This window comes from Pan paniscus, chromosome 15 (genome assembly GCF_029289425.2).
Source record: "Pan paniscus chromosome 15, NHGRI_mPanPan1-v2.0_pri, whole genome shotgun sequence".
Lineage (NCBI taxonomy): Eukaryota > Metazoa > Chordata > Mammalia > Primates > Hominidae > Pan > Pan paniscus.
Window position 1 is genome coordinate 97,035,436 of NC_073264.2, and position 24,866 is coordinate 97,060,301.

The window sequence follows — 24,866 nt, forward strand, 5'->3', positions numbered from 1 at the left end:
GGCCACGTCTTTCCCGGGCCCCCTCCCCAACGCGGAAAGGGAGGCGGAGGGAGGAGCTCGGCCCGCAGCCGCCGGCCCTCCCCGCACTGGAGCTCCCCCTCCCCTCCCTCCCCGCCCCTCGGCTGCCGCAGCCCGGCTCGCAGCGCGCGTCAGCGTGGGCTCCCCGGAGCGAGTCGCTAGGTAACGGGGCTGGCTCCGCAGACGCGGGGCCGGGGAAGCCCGCGCGCGTCGTCAGCAGCGGCGCCGCGGGGCGGGGGGCGCAGAGACCCTCCCCAATCCCGGCCTGCCACCACCTGGCTCGCGCGCAGCCCCGGCCCAGAATGCCTTAACCTGCGCCGATTGCTGCCGCCGAGGTGCCCCTCCCCTGCAGGGACCCCGACGCCGCCAGCCCCTTCCTCCTTTCCCGCAGGTGCGCACTGCTCTGCTTGCGGCCGGGTGGGCGCCCCGCCGCTGCGGTCGCGGTCGCCGCTGGTAAGCTGCGCTCTGGGGCTGGGGCAGGAAACAGTGGGGGGCGCTCGAAGAGCAGGGCAGCTACGGCCACCGCGGCCGCCGGACCGGCCATGTGCTAAAGTTTCTGGGGCTCGGCGCCCCGCTGGGCGCGCAGCGCGGGGAGCAGAGGCGCCGTGGGTGGGGCAGCGCGGTGCTGCTGGCGCCCGGCCCCCGCGGGGTGCAGCTCTGCGCGTTCTCATGCTGTCTCTCTCTCTTTCCCTCCGCGCTGCCTCTCCGAGGTCCTCCCGCCGAGCCCCGGCGCGGGGCATGAGGAGCCCCCGGGTGCCGCCCAGAGACCAGCAGGCTGCGCGCACACCTAGCCAGCGGCAGACGGGGACATGAGCAGCGCGCACGGGGTCCCGCGCCGGGCGGCCAGCCCTATCCGGCGGCGGCCAGCGGGTCAACGCTGCCCGGGAGAATGAGGCAGGAGCCGGCGGCAGCCTCCTTTTTTTCCTCCTCCTCGCCTTCCTGCGGCTCCGGCGCTCCGGGTCCGGGCCGGGCTGTGGCTCTGCTGCGTGCCCCGCGCGCCCCTCAACCGCCTCCGGATGCGCTTCTCGGTAAGCCAGGCCCTCCGCCTCGCGAACAAAGCTCCCTTCGCAGGGCCCGGAGGCCGCCTCAGGGCCCCTGTCCTACCCTCCTTCCCCACTTACAGCCTGGAAACATTCGGGGCTTCCGATTGAATCGTTCAGTTTCCCCTGCCCCGAAGCTCCGCCTGGAGGCTGAACTGCCCGGGCAGACCTGGTGCTTTCTTCTGCCTTCTGGAGAAAGATGTGGGTTTGACATGCAGGCGGGGGACCTGTCTGGTCTAGATAACGGCATGTGTATGCAGCTGGGTTCAGACTTAGCATTTGGGGGCAACAACTCTTATTTAGTGGGTGTCCAGGTCGTGCCGGGCAGTGTGCCTCAAAGCCGCTCTGGGAAATAGGTCCCCGTTTCTCCTTGGCCCAGATGAGGAAACTGAGGCTTAGAGAGGTTGAATGACTTAATCAAGGTCACAAGGTTAGGAAGTGGGAGACCAGGATTGGAAACCAGGGTACCCTACTTCCCTGCCAGACTGTTCCCTTTGTAACAAACACACCTGTCTCATTTCTTCTACTAACTGCTTCCGTCTCAAGAGTCATTGCATGTGTGTGAAAATACTTGCTCCAATGAGTATGTGTTCTGATGAAATAAATTGCCTGTAGCAAGCACTTTTTGTCCATCCTGCCATCACGCTGCTGCCAACCCCTAATGTGTACTCCAAGTGTAAAGCTACTTTTTAGTTCAGGTGAGAGGATAATATGTTTTCCTAGGTGTTCTCTTTCCTGGGGTTCTGTTTTCCCAGTCCTCCTGAAGGATGGAAAGGACAGTGGTTCCTCCTGTGTGCCCAGCACATGCTAGGCCTCAGAACTGCATCCTAAACCTTTCCCTGGGGGCAGGGCTCATCAAGGTTACCTGCCCCTGGTTTTGTAAATCTTGGAGATGATTACTTAACCGGAGCGGGGGCTGATCCCAGATGGCCACTGTGCAGGGGCTGGCCCAGTGTTGGCTCATATTTGCCAGCCCTCAGTGTCAGCAGAACTTCTGAGCCCCAAACACTTCTGAGCCCCAAAGAAAAGGAGTTTTAATGCAGATACGATGCCTGATGCATTCCCCCAGTTCTCTGGCTTGCCGCTGTTAGCTGTTTGCTTAAGTGCATTTAGTTAACTGTTTGCTTAAGTGCATTTAGTTAACTGTTTGCTTAAGTGCATTTAGTTCCTGAAGGGGCAAGCCACCTGGAATCAATTGATCCTGGTCTGAGGGGCTTGTTCCATTGGTGAAGTCACAGTATTGAGCTCAGTTGTCTACACGTACATTTGTGTTGGTGCAGAGAAAGTCCCTTAGCAGTAGGGGCCTCTGTGTCTCTGTTAGTAAAGAGCAAGAGTGGACTGACCAGCCCTTCAGACCCCCTTCAGCTAAATGATTCTATGAGTGACAAAACTAGTAAGTTACAGGCTTGAGCTAGGGTGTCTTAGTCCAGTCATTTGGACGAACATTCTACACTGAATGGGTTGTTGATTTCCAAGAAGAGGACTTGGTTTCCGGGGAGCTGTGAGATTCAGGTTCAGCCCAAAAGAGGTGAAGCTCGAGCTGTGCTTAATAGATTATTTACTGGGCTAACACATAGTGGCTATAAAATGTTCCAAGCTACCAGACTGGGGTTGTGGGATAGGTTAGGCCTTTCAGTAGGAGAGATGACATTAGCTCCTAAGAACTGATGACATACAATGCATTAAGAAGATGCCCAGCAGGCTAGAAAGCAGCAAGCTGGTGAGCTTTTCCTGCCCCTCCAAAAATAATCAATCATATTTGCATGGGTAAAACATTCCCAGCACAAACAATTACTGCAAATAAATAAAGTGATTTTTTTTTAGACTCTTCCAACTGCATTGTTTGCTGAGTATATTAGCGATGCGTGGAGCCGGCCTTAGCTTGGCTGCAGAGGGGCTGGGACAGGGAAGATGGGCTGAAGGATGTTCAGACCCTGAGTTAGTTTTTGGCTGTGGATTAGAGCTAAATCCATCACTTTGACCTATGGGTCGTTAATGGGGTTGTCATTGGTCTTTTTAAGATGTGGATTAATGAACCTCTTAAAGTGTTGCCGAATCCCAAATGAAACGGGCATGTCCCACCTTTTTCCCAGAAACTCGGCTCTCAGCGGGTCTTGTGACTGTTTGAAATTCACAAAACCAGAGCAAAGCTTTCATTTTTGACAGGCTCATAGGGGTCTGCAAAGGAAAAATAATGCATCTTATGTAGGGATATTAATCTCCCAGCATTGTGTGTTTTAGCTTCTCATGATTAACTGGTAAGGTTTTGAATAAAAATGAATGCAGAGAAACAATCTTCATTAAGTTGCTTTTGAAAATGCTGAGGTAATTATGAAATAACGATTTTTGTGTCATAGATCATACTACTTATAGCCAAAGCTGGATTACATCACAAAACATTACTCTTGTTACTGATATTTATTTTTTAATTCATTAGTTTTCTCATATTTTTTGCTTTTTTTCTCCCCGTGTGAAAATAAGCCATCAAGAATAAATTCTTCCTTTTCAGTTTTTCTTTGTCTTAAATCCAGTTTTTTTTTTTTTCTGTAAGATCTCTAAGCTGAACTCTTCCACACCATACATATAATGGCCTCATGTTAAAATATGTTTTAAGTGCCTTGGATTTCTTTTGGGAGAACAAGAGGTTTATGTATCATAAGTAAATAACAGTGATGAGACATTTGCCTTGTTTGCTTACTCTTCTAAGTCAGGGCTTGAGACCATGCCCTCATGATTGCAGCTGCCACACTTAGCATCATGGGGACACAGCCTGAGTGCTGTGGCGTTTCTGCATCAGTGAGGATGCACACCTGGACTGATCGGAGTGTGGAGGAAAACAACAGCTTCCATAGGCCAGGAAACCTGGGGTTTATTCCCGACTCAGTTGTTCATTGGCTTTGTGGCCTTGGGCAAATTATTTCCATTTGCTGGGTCTGGGTTTACATATATGCAATGGGTGTGTACGTTTGCATGTATATGTGTGTGTATTGGTACCAGATATCGCCCTCCAAACTCTAAGTTTGAAGAATCCTCAAAATTTGGGTATAGCTGGTTATTAATACCTCCAGAATGCTCTGTACTTTAAGGTTACGTAACGTTCCAATTAGACATTCCTATAAACAATAAGAAATTGGTGATTATAGAAAATATGCTGTTTATTACCCTAAGTGGAGACTCCGTACCCTGAGTGTGTGAAGGAGGATGGAGCTTTGATCTTAAAGGTGATTATGCCGGCTTCCCTATCAGAGTCCCCTTGCACGGTAGAGGCTCAGCACAAATCTGAGAGCACTAGAATGAGCCATGACCCTCTCTAGGATCCATGTGGCAGAAGATGCAAGAACCATTATGTAATTTGGGTCAATGGGGTAAGAAGACTATGACATTCTATCTGTGTAGCTTTAGGGTTCAGGGGACTTGGAGATTCCGCCTCAATCTCAGGCTGTTCCTGGAAGGTAAGGAGGGGGAAGTATGTAATTTGAAAATGGAGAGTACTTTAGTTAGAGACTTGAACTCAGCTGAAGCTGGGAAATGGTGAGGAAGAAGCTTGTCAGTTTGGCAGTGGTATTTTTTGCCAGGTTTTGTGTGCAGGCTTCCCTTGTAACATCTAAGGAAGTGTGTTGTCTGAGGTCAGGCTCCCTGGTGAAGCTGCAGTCATTTTCAGATAGAGAGGGCATGAGAAAGGAACCACCAGCCCTTAAACACTTTGTCCTTGCAACTCTGCAAAGTAGACATTGTGAACCCTGTGTTCTAGATGAGGAACCCAGGCTCAGAGAGCTGAAGTGTCTTTCTTAGTCTCTAATAATTATCGAATGGCAGAACCATGCAATGTTTTAAATGGACTCTGCTGGGGTTTAAATCAACCCGTGCTGGACCTCATTTCCACTGCTGCTGCAGTGTGTCTGTCTGGCAACCAAATTGTGTCCTTCCTCCCCAATTTCTAGATAACCATGGCACTAAAAAAAGCATGCAGATGATTTGACGTAAGTAGCATATGGAGGTGATTTTGCTGTCAATAAAATCTCTAAATTCACCAGGATTTTTGTTAATGCATTAGATTTCTTTTAACTACACGAAGTCAAACGTGTCGATTTCTAAAAAGATTCCTAAATAAGCCAAGTGTAACCCTAACAGGGTTAGTGCTGGTGATTCTTTGGGAAAAGCTAAAAGAATTCTCCTGGGTCCCACATTCATCCCCCTGGGGTTTTGTGGGAGGTGAACACAAACTGATGTATGCGACGTCAGTCTGAGGAGTTGTCGCTAGGCTGCTCCTCCTGAAAAAGGGACACAATAAAAGTTACGTAACAGCTTTCAAAAGAACTGTTTCTCCTCCTCCAGGATGCCCATGAGTTAACCCTCCCCCAAACAACAGACTAGAGAAGGTATTCAGAGGAACACATGTAAGACCTTCACGGTTCACCTACAGCTCTTAGGAGTTTCTGGGACTCGGGAGGAAAGGTAGGTCTCAAGGAACTTTTCACGTTACCGAGTAGAGATGCCGTCGTAGCTGACGTTGGGGACGGCCTTCGGAAGGTCACCCATGTGAGTATAGCTGCTGCTGTTCTTCGCTGTAAGTGTGCAGAGCTGGCCAAGCATCCACCATTCCCAGGACCGGAGATTCCAGAGTCCTGTCGGTAACACTCAATTTACAAAGAGCAAAGGAAAATCCCTGAAATACTCTGTCGCCCCATTGCGTGGCTTTACATTCTGCTAACGATACTCAGGCTGGGTTTCTTCACCAGCAGTTGAAAATGCTTCTGTCTCTGACGCTGGCCTTGCCTGTGTCATGTGAGTGACGTCTTCACCAACAGACCCCTCCTTCCGTCTCCCTTGGATCACTGAGCTGCTTATATGCCAAAAGCTTCAAGTTTGTTGATAGGTGATGAATGAGAAAAAGCAGACAGAATGAGTTAGAAAGCTTGACTATGCTTCATCTACAATCTTTAAAATACCACATCTCAGCAGTCAGCACAAGTTTTTGATTTGGTAAATGAGGAATAACATTGCGTGTCCTCGGTGCGGCCCATGGAATCTGCATCTTCTGCCCCCAAACTTTGAGAGAACAGGTGCCCCAGGGCTTCAGCTCTGGGCTAGATTTCTAATATGTGTAGTTACTAAAAAGTAGAAAATGCAAGAGTAGCTTTGCAGAGTCACTAGAGAGGATAAGATAAGAAGACAGAGAAGTTCATGGCCTCTGATACGTGATTACTGCGAACACTTATTCAGGGCGTGGTAGTAGAAACGATTTCACACCCGTTTCCAGCAACGAGAAGCACAGAATAAATTCACTAAGAAATTTAGCTGTGTTTCTTGTTGTTTTTGTATGTGGCTTATGACAAGTGCAGATGGCACTTCATGTAGTTAAAAACCTTCGCCTTCCTAAGTCCTTCGTGGTGGCTGAGAGAGGCTAGGCTAAATGCCTTGGTGGACCCATGTTTTTGAAACCTGACTCCCAAGGTCAGGTGGTGGCCTTGGTGAGGGTCAGTGTATTTCCAGGTGCTTCTGTTTCTTAATAATCTATGATGAGCTGCTGTATGTACCTCATTTAGCATCACCGAGCAAAAGAGCAAACAGAGAATGCCCAGGGCATTTTTCCCAACCTGCCACATTTCTCCGCCTCTATCTGCTAATATGGTCTGGGGATCCTGATCCACTTCTTGATTCTTTTAATTCAGAAAATGGATGATAATGACAGTCATTTTTTAAATGATCAATATTGATAAGTCTTATATTTTTAAATAAAGTGAATGCCCCTGAGAGCATCATGTGCAAGTTTAAAATGATTTATGAATGGATACAGTATCCTTTAACTTGTTCAGAGGGCTTTATTGAATACTTCTAAAACAGTACGTCTATTATCCTTTAATTTGTTCAGAGGGCTTTATTGAATACTTCTAAAACAGTACGTCCAGTTTTGCAGTGTTCAAGTCTAAAGGTAGACGTGAAAACCACATCCTGTGTTCTTCATCTGAAAAGGAGGAGTGGAAAAATACACCCGACTTCTAAAAGGGAATGTTGAGACTGTTCCTCTCTCAGTTTTACTGACAAGATAACATTGCTTCGGTCTGAAAATTCTCTGTAGATGCATCTTCTACAGCAGGGCTGGTTGTCCTCCAGTCTGCTCGAGGACATCCCTGTGGCAGTTGAGAGTGGCTCTGTCCATCTGTGCAGGCATGGAGCTGTCTCTTCCACAGAGCATGCCTCTCTCTGGTCCTGTCTGGTTACTAGGATCTACCCCCCCCCAACACACACCATCATCCTTTCCTCAGACAGATGTCAGGGACAACAGTTTAACAAACAGTTATGGAGCACTAGCTCTGGTCCAGGCACTGCTAGGCATTGAGGCTGCAGTGGTGGACACAGACAGCTGTAGTGTGTCATAGGCTGCTACTGTTTCAGTAGGCCTGGGGCGTCACCCTCTGCCCTTTTTAAGGGGTCTGTTCAGAATCTGGAAGATTTAGCTGTTGCAGACTTGGAGGCACGCTGGGGCTGGTGGGGAGAGCCCAGGCTGGGAGGCAGGGGGCCTTCTCTCTCCTCTCACCTGGGTGCCTAGGGCCAAGCCACCCCCGCCCCCCCGCCGCCACTCTGACCCTTCACTGGTTTCAAGTGCAAAGATTGGGTCACTGCAGGTTTTTTCCAAGTGTGATCCAGGGACCACTTCCATGGAAACACCAGGTGAGCTTATTAAAATGCATATGGGTGGACCTTGCTGCAGACTTGCCAAATTAGAACTCCTGGGGATGGGGGTGCCCAGAATCCATATTTTTAACATGCTTCCAGGTCACTCTCACCTTGAGCACAGTGGTGTTCAAGAAGCACTGGTTCTCATGGGTGTTGAATCAGTAATGCCCCTCCCTGCTCTAAAGGACTCAGAATGTGGCACTCACCCCCATGCTGGCCACTCTTCCCACCTTCACCCACCGCCATGCTGTCCAAGCCAATCGACTCTCTCTTCACCACGCTTCCCGCTCCTCCTCTGTGCACTACAGTTTGTTTCCCGTATGGTAGCCAGAGTGAGCCTTTTAAAGGATCTCATTTCTCCTCGGCTGGGAGAGCTTCAGTGCCCCCTGTGCCCAATAGTCAGGGACCTTAAGGTGACCCTCAGGGCCCTGCACGATCTGGCCCTCCATCTCACCTCCTCTCCCACCACCTGCCCCCTTGCTTCCCTCTTCATGTCACAGCCCTAGAACCCACCCAGCTGCCAGGCATTCACTCCAAGGAGCCACAGGACCTGGAGACTGGCAAGGCAGGGTGCCAGCCCCGGTAGGTGGGGCACAACCCTGTGAAGCTCTGTTTTCTGTCTTGCCACTATGCTGAAAACCCCTGCAGACTGACACTTGTAAACCCACTTGGGCAAATCTGTTTCTGGGCCTGCCCACCACCATAGTAAAAGTAAATTTAGGAGCAGCTCTTTAAGTCTAGGCACCGTGTTACAGGGTGACTCATCATGGGACTGCATTGTCAAAGTGGCTCTAGAACTTTTTTTCTGAGGAAGTTTCTGGATATAGACTGCAGCCCTCTTGGGCTGGACTATTAACTCAGCCACTTTTGATCCCAGGGCCCTGTCATCCCTCCTTCTCTTCTTTCCACAAGTATTCACAAGACACCTGCTACGTCCAAACACTGCGGTCCCCACAATCTGTGTCTGCGTGGTTGTATCTCCGACTGCCGCTCTTGCTTACAGATGAAACAATGTGGTCTGGAAAGTATTTCTCTGGCCTTTTTTTCCCCCTCCTACTGAGAAATAGTTGCTCTGGCCTGTGTATCAACAGCAGCCCTCTTGGGGCCTAGGTTAAGCAAACTGCACTCGAAAGGATCAATCCCTTGGCAAGTAGGAGGGAAAGATGGACCATGTTGTGAGATTAGCCTCCAAGGCGAGCTGAGTGCGTAACTGGAAGATCTCTGGGGTCTCTCAGATGGGATGCGTGCTCAGCGCGTGGGGCCAGGGCTCGGTTTTCTGAAAGCCAGCCTGCCCGGCAGTGCAAATGAGTGAAAAAGGCCAGGAAAACTTCAGATGCTTTTGGGTCTGACATTGCAGATGCCTTACCTTGAATCGTAAGGAGGGAAGCATTTTCACGCTCAGCATCAACCTTCTTTGGGATGCTTTCTCTGGACACATTGACCAAGCCTTCACTGAGAGGCCATTAGCAAAGTGGGGTGGAGGATTAAAGTAGAGATGTTCCCTGCCTTTTATGGATTCAGAGACAGTTGGGGAAACGTGTTACGTAACTACCTATAGCTAATTAGAGTGACTGACGTGCTCTGAGAAGGCAGAGATAGGAAAGATGGGTTTGGCCGGGGGAGGGTGGAGGCGTTTGACTTGAGCCCTGAGAGACGAGAAGGAATTTCTTGAGCAGAGTTGAGCGGGAAAGGCCTTCTAGGTAGGAGGGCAAGTGTGAGCAGAAGCACAGAGGCCTGTTTATTGGGGAGAGGGGACTGTGTTATAGGTCTGTAGAGTCAGGCTGAGGCTGCAAGGCAGGGACAAGGCTGGGTCACTCCTGCTTAGATGGGAGTGGGTCTTGAATGCTAGATTAAGGAGGGTTCCATGTCTTACAGGTGACAGGGAACTGTGGGAGGGGTTTGACTCAGGATTTGCATTAAAAAGATAGCTGGTAGCCCTGTTTATGGCCCCCCGTACCCTCTATATTATAGGATAGTGAAGATGTGTAAAACGTTCAGGAAGAAATACTGTGTGGGAATGAGCATGGTTGTCCCGGGTGTAACCTCAGGCACCGTTTCTCTGATTGCAGTGTCTCTGCTTGTCTGTATCTGTTGACTGATCCTCTGGGCCCTGCTGCCCAGACCCCAACTCCACCAGCCCTGCTGGGGCTCGGAAGGAAAGCAAGGTAGCCGCTGGCTTCAGCACTTGCTGCCCAGCCATCGTGGACTCTAGCCAACAGGAAATGGAGCGGGCAGTGTCCCAGCCTGATTCACCGAGCCATGGGTCTCCCTGTGCCTCTGCAAATGCATTCAGGCTGCTCCTGGCCTAAAAACAATGCTCCCAGACCTACATCCACAGCTGAGAGAATCCAGGGCACACATTTGCCCGCCAGCTTCCCTGAGCTTCCCCCAGCAGTGGGCTCAGTGGGTAGGAGAGGGGGACACGGTCTGGAATCAAGGCGTGTGCCACTCAGTGACCATTTGCTTTGAAATCAATGTGCTCAGCAGGGCCAGTGACTTTTGCAGAGCTGGCTGGACAAAGGGAACATGAAGAAGGGAAGAGTGTCTCAGGGTCACGGGTGGTTATACTACCCTTGAACTTCACCTTCCTATTGCTAAGGAAGAGGGAGAGACAGAAAAGCATGTTCCACAAGCCAGTGGGCAAATTCTTAGCTGTTTTCTGTGGAGTCTGGGCCTGGCAGAGAGCCCTCTTCACGACTGGCTGACTGCCAGATGGTGCCAAGGGCACGGCATCCCAGGCAGTCAGCCTCCTAGTGAAGATTGCCATCCTCTGGAGGGTTCCCCGCCCCAGGACATGGGCCTGGGAAGGGAATGCAATTCCACCCTCCATGGGTCCCATTTACAGGTCAACAAATTGAGGCCAAGAGAAGAGAAGTGGAATTGTGGCCGAGTAGCACATGAAATCACTCTGGAGTCGGTCATGATCCCTGAGGCCGGCCAATGCCCAGTGCCCATTGCTGGCAGCAGTCCACCTGGAAATGGACAGTTTGTCCTCACACTGCCTCGCTGCCCACCAGGCATGGAGGATGTGGCTTTCTCCTTGTTCATCTGTCTTCCCTCTTGGAACCCAGGCCCTGAGCCAGGGGGCTGGGCATGACCCCTAGATGTCTGGCCTTTTGTTTGCTTCTTGGTTTCTGAAGCTTGTGTGGAAGTTGAATGCAAGCAGAGAAAGGAATTTAGTAGCAAGTTATCAGAGCAGATTAGAATGGTTGTCAGGATCTGGTAATGGAAATCGATGGGGCTGAGTTCTCTCTTTGGAGCTCTAAGGCTCCTGAAATGCACCATCAGGTCCTGGGAAAGCCTTTCATCCTGGTTCTCAGAGCCCCTAGTGCACACTTACGTACATACATAAGTTTAAGCCAAACCATCTCATGAGATCATCATCGCTGGCTCCATCTCCTTCTTTCAACTGTCTCTTCCCTGGATCCTCAGTACCTGGGGTGAACCTTGCTTGGCACCTGGAAGTCACTCCTGGCCTGTTAGTGACTGGATGGGGGATGCAGTGTGCAAAGGGACTTGTGCAGCGGTCAGTCTGGCTGAGCTTTTGGGGCAGCCTGGTGCTCCTGACTGTTTCTCACCTTATCAAGTAGGTTCTCCTAAATGCATAAGAAGCTGATGACAGCTCTGCTGGCTGACTTCGAAACAGTCAAACCTTCAGCGCTTTATTAGGCAGATCTGTAAGTACAGTTCCTGCTCATAAAATGCATCCGTCACAGCCCCGTGCAACATAAAGGAACTGTTTGCAAACTTTCCCAGGTTATTACCCCCAAACTTAGTAAATCTATGTATTGGATAAATAATCTTGGGAGGTCCATAAATTATTGCAGTTTCAGACAGTACTAATCTACCTGCTGGCACATTTCTTAGGTTTCACCACCTTATTGACTCACGTTTTAATGAAAGAGGAGAGCAAAGCTATAAAAACTATCCTCATGGGTTGGGGACCCGACCGGATGATGGATGACAAAACAGTGTAGAGAATGTATGAGTTCTGTGTGGTTATTCAGGGTAATTATTATTAAGACATTTTGAGCATCTGACCTCAGTTCCTTTTGTTTTCCTGGGCAAGGACCTAGTACCTCCCAGATTCTGCTGCACTTGGCTGGCGGCACTCTGTGCCTACAATCTCACCATTGGAATGGCAGTTCTTCAACAGGATTTTGATGGCTGTCACAGTCACTTTGGGGGACATGCACCTTTTATTTGAAGCTGTTCTTCAAGTCAGATTGTGAGGCACTGGACAGACCTGGATTGAAATCTGAGCTTATCCTCTAATTTCCTGTGTGATTCTTGGACAATTTGCTTCAGCCTTTATGAGTCCTGTTTTCTCTTCTGAGAAATGGGCATAATAACAACAATTAATGGTAATCCCAGCTTTGATTAATATTTGCTGGGTGCTTACTGGGGTAGGGACCGTGTGCAATAAGTCCTTTCCGTGGACTCTTTCACTGAATGTGTACAATAGCTTGATAAAGGAGTTAATTTTATTATTCCCATTTTACAGATGAAAATACTAAGCCTTCGAGTATGTATTGGTGCATACAAAAACACCTCAGATAATGGTTTTGAACATGAATAATCATTTATTTTGCTCAGCTAGGTGGCCTTGCTGCGGGCCTCATGTGAGGTTGCAGTCAGACTGTGACTGGGGCTGGAATCATCTGGGAGGCTTCCTCACTCACATGTCTGGCCCCTGAGTGAGAAGGGGCGCACAGCCTGAGGGTGGGAGTGGGGAGGCTGGCACAGCTGAGACTCTCCATCGCTCTGTGGACGCTCCGTGTGGCTGGGTAGCCGTACTGCCTACCTGTAGTCTAGGTCTCCATTGACCCAAGAGAGAGCAAGAGGTTGTAGTGCGTGGGGGTGTCTGTCTCTATCCTCTTTGGTGATCGAGCCTCAGAAGTCACATAGTATCACTTCCGGCATGTCCTTAGAAGCAAGTCCCTAAGGTCAGCCCATATTCGAGGGGATGCGGGGGGCAGTTAGACTCCATCCTTTGATGGGAGGAGTGCCGAAGGATGCCAGTACGTTTGAAGCCACCACGGAGTGCTTAGGTGACTTACACAAGGTAGACCGTTGCAAGGCAGCAGAGTGGGGTGTCGGATCCCGAGCATGGCCGTCACCCCTCTGCAGTGTAAAGTGTGAAGCACTAGGGGCCCCGTGAAACGGGACCTCTGTAAGCATGTGAGCTGTTTCCCCTTCAGATGTCCTTTCTGAAGAAGGAAGCAGAGCTGTGTGCGAGTCCAGCTGCTGCTTCTCAGCTTCAAAGAGGCCTTGATACCAACCCTTGGGGCAGACCACCTCCCCTCCCCTCCCCTGCTGTCCCTGGCCTCCCTTCCCTTCACCTGGAGCCACATTCTCACTTTCTTGGGTCCTGGGCAATTATGGGCCTCTTCCACCATAAAAAGAAAAATTAAAAATTATTTCTTAGGACTGAGCTGATATAAAGATGAACATATTAATGTTACATATTAAAAGATTTTCTTCTACCCAGAAGTTCATTGTTTTCCTTCTGATTTTAAATTGGAACATTTCTGTGGGCCCTGGGCACCGTGCCTGCTGCATGTGAAGGAGAAGTTGGCTTGCCCTTCCCCCTCCACTCCTCACCCCCTCCTCTCCCTCCCCCTCCTCCTCTTCTGCCTCCACTATTCACTCTTCTGCCCTGGCCACCACTTAGCAGGCTGCTGTCCTCTCCTAGGCTGTGAACTTTCAGGTTCTCTGCACCCTGGGCAAGCCCCGTGACTGGGAGCTGACTGTTCCCCGTAACTCTGGCTTTCCTGTCTCCTGGTCCTTCACCAAGGGTAGACCTCCCTCGTGAGGAGGAACTTAAGCAGAGATTCATCTTCCCTGTAAGCCCACGGAGCCGTCACCCCTGTCTGGCTTCTGGCTGGTCTCTCATAGCAGAGTACCGGAAGGGCCTCCCTTCCTGTGCACCTGCAGGGGTGGTGGCAGTGCAGAGATGGCTGCTCTCCTGGCTCCTGCGTCTGACACCCCAGCCAGCCCATCCATCCATGAATCCTCCACTCAACCATTTAGGAAACAGCTTTTTACTGGTGAGCATTTAACGAGGCCTACCTTGTCTCCTTCCTCTTGGAATTTAGAGGGACACAAAGACAAAAAAAAAAAAAAACAAAAAAAAACTGACAAATGATTCTAAGCAATGGGAGATTTTTTTCCCCAAGGGGTGGGGTCTCACTGTGTTGCCCAGGCTGGAAGGCAGTGGCTATTCACAGGCGCAATCATTGCACACTACACCCTTGAATTCCTAGGCTCAAGCACTTCTCCTTTTTTAGCTTCCCAGCAATGGGAGACTTTTTTAAATAAGAAATTGGCATTTCATGGAAATCGAAGCAAGAAGTGTAGTCCGGCTTCGTGAAGGAGAAATGAAGCCATCAGTGACCGGGATGTTTTCCTTCCTCTCTGTCTGGAACCCCAGGTCTCACCATCTTGTACCCTTTGTCTCTAACCTTCCTCTCCAACTTCGGGTTTTTCTTCTCGTCCTCTGAGCATATGGCCAAACAATGGTCACCCCAGTATGGCAGCCCCAACCCTACATTTGTGTGGCCTCAAAGCTCCCTCCATCTCCCCGGGGCCTAATTTCCCAGGAGAGAAGTAGAGTGGCCTGGCTTGGTGAGGAGCCCTCTGCTCTAAACAGCTGTGGCTGGGAGGTGGTGTCACATGGTAGGGAAAGCTGTCCCTCGAGGCTGTCACTGGGACAGGCTCCCCAGGTAGGGTGTGCAAGAGGGAAGAGAGAAATAGCACGTTCGCTACACCTTTGCCTCAAAACCAATTCCTGGTTTAGGGTGGTGGTTGCCAGCCTTTTGATGTCCACAGAAGAGGATATTTGTTTAGTTGAGAAATTGGTATAAGATTGCCCAATTTTAATCTGCCCTCTCTAATCAGCATGTGATAAATAATTTAGAAAACAGGAAGACCTTAATATTAGAATCGTAAAAGTATTTTAAATTTATTCATTAATCAAATTAATCAAATGTAATTAAATTAATCAGAGTGTATTGTTCTTGGTTTTCCCATTTCACCCCTGACAGCTGAGACTTTGGTCACAGAGCTGAACGGGTCTGTGGGCTTACACCGGGACCCACAGCGCTCGGAGTCCTCAGAGATCATTTTTAACAACAATAATACAACCCAGACAGCAGCAAAAAGAATCGACCCGTGTCTGGAGCCTGCTGAAGCTGGGGGGCCGGGAAGCGACATGATCTAGTCTGTGATTTAGAAAGATAGCCCTTCGGCCACGTGGAGGTTGAACTAACATTCGCAAATTAGAAATCTGTGTTGGCAAACACTTTTAAATAGAGCAAATGTTTGGCATATGCAGACACACTCAAAGTGACTGATTTCTGAAAGTGCATCCCCATTCGGAAGCTAGAGCCAAGGTCCCACCTGCTCGGGGGTTTTCCCTGGAGCTTGAGAGGAACCTGTCACTCACCCACCTCCGAGTCTGAAGACACAGGCTGCCAGCGGTCGTGTTCATGACGTCAACTTTGACGGTTGATTCCTTTTTTGGAGAAAACCACTGGCTTTTGGAATAATTTTCGCCCTCTCTCCACAAGAGCCCTGCGATTCATAGAAGTTCTGTTTATAAAACCCCTTCGTGGGCACAGGTCAAATTTAGCAAGTCTGGGATAGGGCAAGGCTTACTGGCCCAAAATGGCAGATGAGGAAAAAGGCTCAGACACCCTCAGGAGCCTGCCCAGGGCCACACGGCTCCTGAGAGATGGTGCAGGAATTGGACCAGAGTCTCTGCTGCCAAGTTCATCTCCCTATTACTATACACTCGCTACACATGCAGTTGGGAGGCTGTTCCTGATCTTGGCTCTGTTGTCTGTTACGTGTCCTAGCTGGGTGCTTAGTCTTCTAGGGTTGCCATAACAATACCAAAAGCTGGGTGGATTAAGACAACAGAAATGTATGGCCTTGTAGTTCTGGAGATGGGAAGCCTGAAATCCAAGTGTCAGCAGGGCTGTGCTCCATCGGAAGGCTCCAGAGCAGGATCCCTGTCTCCTCCCGGTTGCTGGTGGTTGCCCGCAATCCTTGGCATTCTTGCCTGTAGCTGCACCACTCCAGCCTCTGCCCCTGTCTTCACATGACCTTCTCCCTGTGCATCTATTTGTCTGTGTCCAAATCCTCTCTTTTTCTCCTATGAAGACATTAGTCATTGGGTTTACTCACCCTGACTCATGTGACCAGATTTTAACTTGATTGCATCAGCAGAGATGCCATTTCCAAACAAAGTCACAGGTACTAGCAGTTAGGACTTGAGCATATCTTTTGGGGGGACACAGGTCCCCTATGACACTGAGACGCTGCCAGGGGGCCCCTGGTGGACCACGCTCTTACCCAGAAGGTTCTGTGCCTGGTCAGTGTTCTCCCATCCCTGGGTTCTCCTCAATCCCCTGCTCAGGCCCATGAGATGCTTCCAGTAGGGGCTGTGCTCATGAGTCCCTCTGCCAGGAGGGGCATGAAGTCAGCTGCTGCCAGCCTGTGGATGGGTTGTGCCGCTTTCGCATCTGTCTGAGATGCTGCAAGTGCGTGGCCTCAGTGAGTGGGTGGCAGTGCGAGCACATTGTGTGTTCCGGGGAGCCGGGCCACCTCCGGCTGGATGTGTCGCCTTCCTCAGGGCTCCTGGCAGCACCTGGTGCATTACTGGGTCAGGGTATCATTTTGACCTCAGGGTGGCTGAGGAAGCTATGTTTGGGGAAGTGGCATGGAGCTTAGACATTCGAGCTGGCCTGATTCTTTTTCCCCACCAGATGACAAGCGTCTCTAGGGCAGGGATGCCTGGCCATCTCCATTTCCCCTCCAGCAATTTCAGGCTCATGGGAGCTGCCATGTTTCTGCAGCTTTAGTCCCACATTGCTGTGACCCTGTGAGGCTCCCCTGGGCAAGTCTTCACTCTCTGGGCACCCTGCAGGGCAGCTGTGGGGTTCCATGAGATGATGCATTTTAAAACCATGCACGACTTGAAATGCCCGCAGCTCTCATTATCTGGGAGATGCCTCAGGACAAAGTGGCAGGACCTGATTGAAGAATAGGGTTGAAGACAGCACCTCGATATGTCTGGCGGTGCAGGGATAGGTGGCCATGTAACCCCAGTGGGAGCCACTTATAGGAAAAGGTGGTAGATTTGGGCAAGGAGGTGGCCCCTCTGAAAACCTGTTGCAGTTTCAAGTGAATTTCTGAAGACGCGTCAAGTTTTAGATCTACTGAGTCTGCAGTGACCATGGCCAATGGGATGGGAAAATTTTCTCACTAGAGGAGACCAGAGAGAGGGAACACGGACTCTCCAGAGAGTTTCGTGAGGGTCCCTGCCAAGGACTAGTGGAAACCCAAGCAGTTGGGGACAGGGATAGTGGGAGAGGTGGGAGGCCACCTGGGATCTTGGAAAAGAGGAAGCTTCCTTTTTGCAGCATGGGAGGCAGCCTGGGAAAGTTAGGGTTGCAGGATGGGAATCCAGGGTTTCAGGAGGCAGGAACCTGGAGCAACCTGACTGGGCAGTGCTGTCAGCAGACCCAAGAATACTGACTGGCCTGTGAAGGAAAAGTTTGCCGCAAAGTGGAATCAAAAGTGACCAGGGGCCAACAGGGAAGGGGCCGCCCTCACTCCTTATGGCTCTAAAGGGTTGGGTCTGTCCTCAGGTTCTGCGTGTGTCCCTGATTCCTGAAGCTACCTGGATGCTCCCTGAGAGCAGGAGCTGCTTCTGAAAGACCATGGATCCCCCCCACCCCACTCCCCATCAAGCAGCCAGTGGAGTGCCAGGGGCATAGCAGGTGCTCATTTAACAAAAATAGACAAGACCCGTTGCCAGAGACAGCTTTTGCTCAAGTGCTGGAGTTCTCAACCCAGCTGTCTATGAGAATAACCTTCCCAGGAGCATTTGAAAAATGCTCATGCCCAGGCCTCCTCACTTTGTATTAATGATGCAGTTGGTCTGAGCTGGAGCCTGGCACCGGGCATTTTCAAAGCTGCTCATGGACACTGCATTCATTGTTAAGGTTCACCACCAGCTCCGAATTGTGGCTGCACTATGTGGGCACATGCCCGGTCTTTCTGGGCCTGTTCAGTCATTTGCAAATAGCCTTGCAGAAATGTACATGGTGGGTCCAGTGTGTGCCTGGCACACAGAGCCACCCTGGCTAATGCTGATTTAAAGTCGCAAGACGATTTTGCCCTGTTTTGGTGGATAACTCCCCTGTGGAGATGACTGCTCAGGGAAACTGGCAGATTTCCAGAAGAGGGAAGAGGAGCAGCCATTGCTGATTGGATCATCCAAGCTGGGTTAGCGTCTGGCTTCGAGCACTGGTTTAAGGTGAGCATTAAGGTCCCGTGGGATGTTGAGAGTGTTTGAGGAGAAAGAACACATCTCCTTGGTCTAGGTCTCCTTTCAATGAAAAATGCCATTTTGTCAGAAATTCCCCTCTTTTGGGATCAGGCAGTGCATTTGATGTTAACGAGCTCTCATTGAACACACGCTATGTGCTGCATCTGTGCAAGGGCTTGGGGACCCCCTAAATGAATTAGACAAATTAGACAGTCATGCCCTGTTGGAGCCCAGTGGCTTTTGAGTCCCCGTTCCCCAGGCACCTTAACCCAGGACAGCCACACTAGCAGGAGGAGGGCGGGGAGGGAGAGATTCACACGTGAGGATCAGGATTTGCGAACTTGCGGAAGAGTGTGGTTTGCGGGGCCCCTGGCAACAGTCCTGCTTGTCGAAACACTTTTTTCTTGGTGTAAACTGTTCCCAATCGATTGAGAAAGAAGATTTGGAACCAGGCCCATGACCTTCTGCAGGTGCTGAGCTGTAGGTCTATAGATTGTTGGAATGTTACATAAAACAAAAAGCCCCTAAGGCCATGCCTGGAAAAGCAAGCTCTCCCACAGGTCAGCCTCCTTCTCTGCATATTGCACAGCTTCAAGAGATCTTAAAAGAAAGGACTCTTTTAAGCAAGGGTCAGATGGGATTGGGATGACACACAGGGAAGGTGTAGATGCGGTTGCAGTGAAGGAGAGAGTGAGGACCCAGAGACCTCCTGTCCTCAGCCACAGGTGGCTTCCTCTTGGAGTCCACAGCATGTGCATATTGGTGCAGGGCACTGCGGGATGGAGTGTTCATCCCAGCCACACGTTCCTGCTGGGCACCACCTCTCTCCTGACGATAGGTTGGAGCTGAGGGCACAGAAATGGCCAAGGCAGGGAGTCAAGCCAGACAGCCAGCATCTCCAGAAAGTAGTGACAGATGTTGTCTGCCAGGTAAGTGCAGGAAGTGCAGAACCTGCCTTGAAGCTGGACGAGGGTCATACAAGGTGTCCCAGAGAGGGGACATCTGAGCTGCATCTTAAAGGAAGAGTAGCAGTTAGCTATGTGCAGAAGGGCAGTCCAGGCAGGAAGAACAGATGTGTCTAACCCAGGAGGAGAGCATGGGCCAGTGGGAAGGGCAGGAAGCTAGGACTGGGCAAGATAGAAAGATCTGCCTGCTGGTTTGATAGAGTGAGGGAAGTGTGGGGCCCTGTTTTAGCTCCGTAGCCAAAGACCTGAGTTCCAGCAGATCACACATGTGTGCATGTTGTTAGAGTGTGTGTGGTGCGTGTGTGTATGTGTGGGTGTGCATGCATAGGAGGAAAGGGAGCGGAGAGTTGTCAAATGAGGCAAGCCAAAACCCAGGCAGTGGGATGGTCATGTTAGCATCTGTTTTACAAGGGAGTTCCCGACGCATCCTCCAGGATCATGGTTCGCTCAGCCTCACATTGCTACAAAGTGGGAATTTTACCAATGATTTAAAGCCCTTCCAAGGCCTTCCAGGGTCTCTGATCTTCCTGGCATAACTCTCTGGCATCTTCCTCACCCCCAGCACCCTGTGCACCAGACCTTGGGAAGGTGTTTCCGGCCCATTTTTTTCTTGCTTTGAACCACGGCACGTGCTGTTGCCTCCGCTGGAACACTCTCCCGCTTCTCTTCCTCCTTCAGATCTTAGCCCGCCGTCGCCTTCTCTCTGACCCTGGTCCCTTCCACTGCAGGCTGTTGCTCCGGTGTCTCTGGGCTGCTCCACCACGTGGTGCCTGCCCATCATGGCATCCACCACCAGGTGGCCTTTTTCTTGGTAAGTTCCTTACAAAGCAACATGCTTTGTGCACCTCTCAAATCTTCAACACCTAGCGTGGTACCTGGCCCCAGGTGGGCACTTGGTCGCATATTTGTTAAATTATTGAATCCTTGAGAAAGCCCAGGCTCAGCAAGGTTAAAAAACGTTTCTGCCAGTGAGTAATAGAGTGGATATTCAAACCGGCCTTCTCGCTGGCCCCACTCCTGTGCACCTCTCACTGCACCTACCCACCTGCTGCCTTTCCTACCGATCTCAACGATTATGCAGTGAGCTGTGGAAGAAATGGGGCTCAGAGTCCGGTCTTCTAGAAGGTGGGCACTGGAGTGAGCCAGGCAGGATGTCAGGGTGTCAGTGTTCAAGCTCAATGGGGAAACTGAGGTAGAACCCCAGAAATAGAGATTGGGCTGTTCCAGCTAAGTAGCGGCAGTGCACAGGCATGACCCTGTACCCACTGGAGACTTCATTTGTGGCATCAAGGCTCACTGCAGCCCCACCTCCTGGGACAAAGCACCTCCTGCCCTGTTTTGCGTGGAATAAAGCTGGGACTTCCATGAAGGGACTGGGCTGGGTGAGGGGCAAGCCAGAAGCTGCACCACACCCTCTGGAACTCTAGAGGCCATTCCAAGCCTCACTTGTTTTTCTTTTCGCAAAAGTGGAAGCAGAAAGCCTCTGCTTTGTTTGCCTTACTCTGCAAATAAAAATGGAATCAGGAGAGTAGTAGTTTGAATCCCACTTGCAAGCAGTTTGTAAGAAGTGTCCAGGTGCCCCAAAAGGTGGAAACATTTATTTTCCATTTGCAAAAAATAACACTTTGTTATGTTGATACCATGCGGCAGCAGAGTACTCTGCAGTTTGCAGCTTGGGAATGCAAAGGGCAGGGTCTCCTTGCAGGCCTGGCTCTGGGAAGCCTCCTCACCACAGCCCTCCATATTTTCCATGACACTCTCCAGCTCCCAGAGCATGCTGCCTTGCCTGCTTAGCAGGCTCTAAAATCGTACTTTACAGTTTATGCCATGATTCGGGCTTGCGTTGGAATTTGTTCCTTCAAATAGCTCTGTTTGGCATATGTTTTTATTTCACAGTAAAACCATTTTTAAAAGTTAACACATGCGCATTGTCACAAATCAAATTGTATAGGCAAGTATATCATAAAAGCCCTGATACATCCTGAATGCTTGCTTTGTGCCAGGCACTGTTCTGGGGATGTTTTTCCTATAAACTCATTTAATCCTCATCAGAACTTTGTCCCCACTTTGTGTGATCCAGGATTTGCATCCAGACAGTGCATTGATCGTCTTTGAGCCCCAGTCATGGACTTCCTGATGTGGAAGAGGAAGCCACTGCTGTACTAGTGGCTCTTTCTCCTCCTCTCAGTTTCATCTGTGCTTGTTAAAGTGCTTCTATCTGTTACTTTTCAATCTTTAGATACGTTTTTCTCCAGCACCCTTGCACAGTGTGTCTGTCTCCTTATTTCATAAGGTGAGGTTGTTAATCCATATTGTTCCTTTTGTCTTTCCTCTCAAGCTTCGGTGCCACCCACCTGCTACTTTCAGGCTGACATTCCTTCAAGGTTGCTGAAGCTTGCATCCCATCCTGAATGCTCTAGCGTATGCATTGTCCATAGTTTGACTCTGAATGTTGAGAACAGTAGGTGACATTGCTATAATTATTGCTACATCAGAAGTGGCTAATGCTGGGTTAACTCATGCACTGGGATGACCTTTTCTTCTCTGGAGATCAATGTCAGAACCCCTAGACCACTCAAAGCAGAATGGCCTGGAACAGACTTGAGTGGGTTCTCCTGCCTACACAATGTCATTTGCTTGGAAGCATGCCATATTGTAGTTTGCTTCATCTTTGGATCATCACTTTATTGCACAGGATATTTTTTCTGGGATTTCTGGTTGCCTTTCTTTTTTTCTTCTTGCTTTCTATGCCTTTTTCATACTCTCCCTTTTTTCATACCACCTGTTCCATTGAGCCTTTCCCCATTGTTTTTTTGTTTTGTTTTGTTTCTTCTGGAGAGCTAACCCCTCTCAGGATGCTCTCCCCTCCTCTACCCAGGGTACTGCATCCTCTCCAGGGCTGCTGCCCTCAGGTCATCTTGGGCTCACCGTCATTGCTTTCCTGGGTTGGAGGCTCTGTTTGCTTAAGTTACCTCCTGAGAAAAGGTACATGGAAAGTAAACTGTCTGAAAATGTCTGTATTTTATGCTCACACTGAAGGTCAATTTCCAGGTTCTAAATCATTTGCCTTCAGAATTTTGAAGACTTTAGAGTTTTCCTTGTTGCTGATGAGAAGTCCGATGCCTGGTTCTTTGTAGATTATTTATTCTCTATTTGTCTTGTCCAGAAGATTATAAGAATTCTTCTTCATTCATGGGGTTCATGTATTACATGAGGATAGTCTCCAGGGTGGGTCTTCATTTATTCATTGTTCTGGATGCCCAGTGGACCCCTTTCATCTGAAAGCCCACGTCCTTCAGCTCTGGGAGATTCTAATGGAACTGATTGTTTTAAAACCTTCATTTGTTTTCCATTCTCCATATCTGAGCCTCTTACTTGTCAGCTCTAAAATCTTCCAGAAAGGGATTATATTCTTCTACATTTTTCTCATTTCTTTGCCTTTTTGCTCTTTATTCGAGATTTTGTTGACTTCATTTTCTGGTTTGTCATTTTGCTTTTTTTTAACTTTTAAAAAACACGTTGGCACTAACATTTTTAACCTCTGAGAGCTTTTTCTTGTCTCTGATCATTTCTTTTCCTAGAATCTATTTTCGTTTTATAGGTACTAGTATACTGAGTGCTGGAATAGTAATTAGAGCATTTTGTTTGTTTGTTTGCTTTAGTCCATGAATTATTTCTGTCTCCTCTAAGGTCAGTTTTTGATTGTTTTGACTCTGCTCTTCCTGCCGCTCACTTTCTCCTGTGCCTTTTCGTTTCGAGTTGAAAAAAGTCTAGCAGCTGTTGTGAGATTGTTCTTTGGCCAATGAGTAAACAGGCTGAGAAAGACTGGGTAACTGACCAGGATCACCCAGGTAGAAATGACTAGCTGGTAACCAAACCCCAACCTTCTGATTTCTACTCAGCTTCCCTTCCCCCCAAAACTTGATTGATTTCAAGTAGATTTTAGGCCAAGACTTGTCCCACTTTGCTAATTGCATGGAGGCTGGCATCTCTCGGTAACTGGGGCTGTGGGAGAAGCTGACTTTCCCATTTCCCATCACTGGTCTGTGCCTCCTTTGTGGTATGCTGGAGGCCCCAGGAGTTCTGTGGTTGTCAGGAGACCATGCAGCCACATCTGGGATGGTCGGTGGCTTCTCATTGGCCTGATGTCCTTTGTCGAAGGTGATGCCCCAGAATCCACTCCCAGGTATCCCACAGCCCCCCACAAAAAGCTCAGACTTCTCACTCTCAGAACAGGAGACCCTCAGCTCTGAGATGGGGACCACAGTGGAGCAGCACCCACTAGAAGGATTCCTGGGTCCCCGAGGCTTGGTTAGAAGTAAATCTTCACCTGCATGCAGAATAATTCAAGGGGGTGTTTGACTGCAGGCAGGCTGCCTGTCTTCATCCATTTGGGCTGCTATAACAAAATAGCATAAATTGAGTGGCTTCTAAACTACACACATTTATTTCTCACAGTTCTGGAAGCTGGGGATTCCAAGATCAAGTTGGCAGTAGATTGAGTGCCTGGAGAGGGTCCACTCGGTGGTTTGCAGATGACCGTCTTCATGCTGCCTCCTCACCTAGTGGAGTGAGGGGTGGAGAGCTGTCTTCTGGGGTCCCTTTTATAAGGACACTAATTCTATTCATGAGGGCTCCACCCTCATTACCTAATCTCCTTCCAAAGGCCCTACTTCCTAATACTAGCAACTTGAGGGTGAAGATTTCAACATATGAATTTTGGGGGGACACATTTAGATCATAGCAGTGCAAAATTAGGAAAATATGGAAGAAACCATTAAACCATAGATATTTTAGCTCATGTCACCCTCATCTTCTGCTCCTGGAACTTTCTCCTATAGAATATTCTGACTTGCAGAGAGAAACAGTGAAATCATTCAAAGGAATTTCTCGGTCCTCCAGCTTTGGGATGCTCCTTAGATCACATGGAATCTGAGACTGAGCCATTTATTGGGAGCTTTTCTTTATTCCTTTTTTTTTCCCCATTTATTCAGCAGATGTATATGAAATCTTCCTGTAAGCATAAAACGATGCTTAAATACAAGAGAAGGGTGCAGAGGCAATTAAGATGTGGCGTCTGCCCTCAAGGGCCCTGCAACTCAGAGGAAGAGACAAACGTGTAAACAGGCGCACTGTGAGGCGAAGGGAAGGCTGCGCTGCTGGGAGGTACAGTTAGTGGGCTGCGTGATTGCAGGGAAAGGAGCGGTGAATTGTGCTCGGGGGAACTGAGGTAGACTGGAGCAGAGACGGCACCAGGGCTGGGCTGGACAGGAAGTTGAGTGTTATTAGATGGAACCAGTAAAGCAACGCATGGCTTGAGCAAGAGCCAGGAGTCATAGGCTCACAAGTGCCAGGCCCATCCCAGGGCTGCTGGCCCCAGTTGGTGGGAGTCCAGGGTAGCAAAGGACTTGGCCATGCGAAGGTTTGGGTTTCTTGTCTGGTGAGGGCACAGTGCCTCCTTCTTAGGTCTGTGCTGGGGAGTAAATGAGCCAGCCGGGGCAGGAGGTGGGCTCCATGCTGGTTGCATAGTGAGCCTTAATCCAGGTTAGCTGTCATTGCTTATGACAAGGTGGCCAACAGTTCTACATAGCCTTGGAGCGCATACTAGTTTGGAGCGCAAGTGGTGCCGGGTTTCAAAGAACTGTGGGCATTAAAAACAGTTCATGACAAAAGGGGAGAAGCAGATGCCCTTAGAAGGGATGCAGCCACCTTCTCCACATCGCCATTTTGTGGACAGGCAAACAGGCTCGTAAAGGACAGATGTAGCTCATTTATGTGCGGTGAGACAGGACTGAAGCCATGTGGTTTATAGGTGCCTTTTGCTTC

General features: G+C 49.6%; 1 protein-coding gene across 1 annotated transcript in view; it reads left to right on the plus strand.

Annotated features, from left to right (window-relative positions):
* The first annotated feature begins 683 nt into the window (after positions 1 to 683).
* Positions 684 to 24,866, plus strand: part of TUNAR (TCL1 upstream neural differentiation-associated RNA) — a 48,777-nt gene continuing 24,594 nt past the window's right edge. The window contains exon 1 of the mRNA XM_055097991.3: positions 684 to 1,046. Coding sequence (XP_054953966.1) covers positions 1,035 to 1,046 — 12 coding nt within the window. The 5' untranslated portion in view covers positions 684 to 1,034. The remainder of the gene's footprint in view (positions 1,047 to 24,866) is intronic.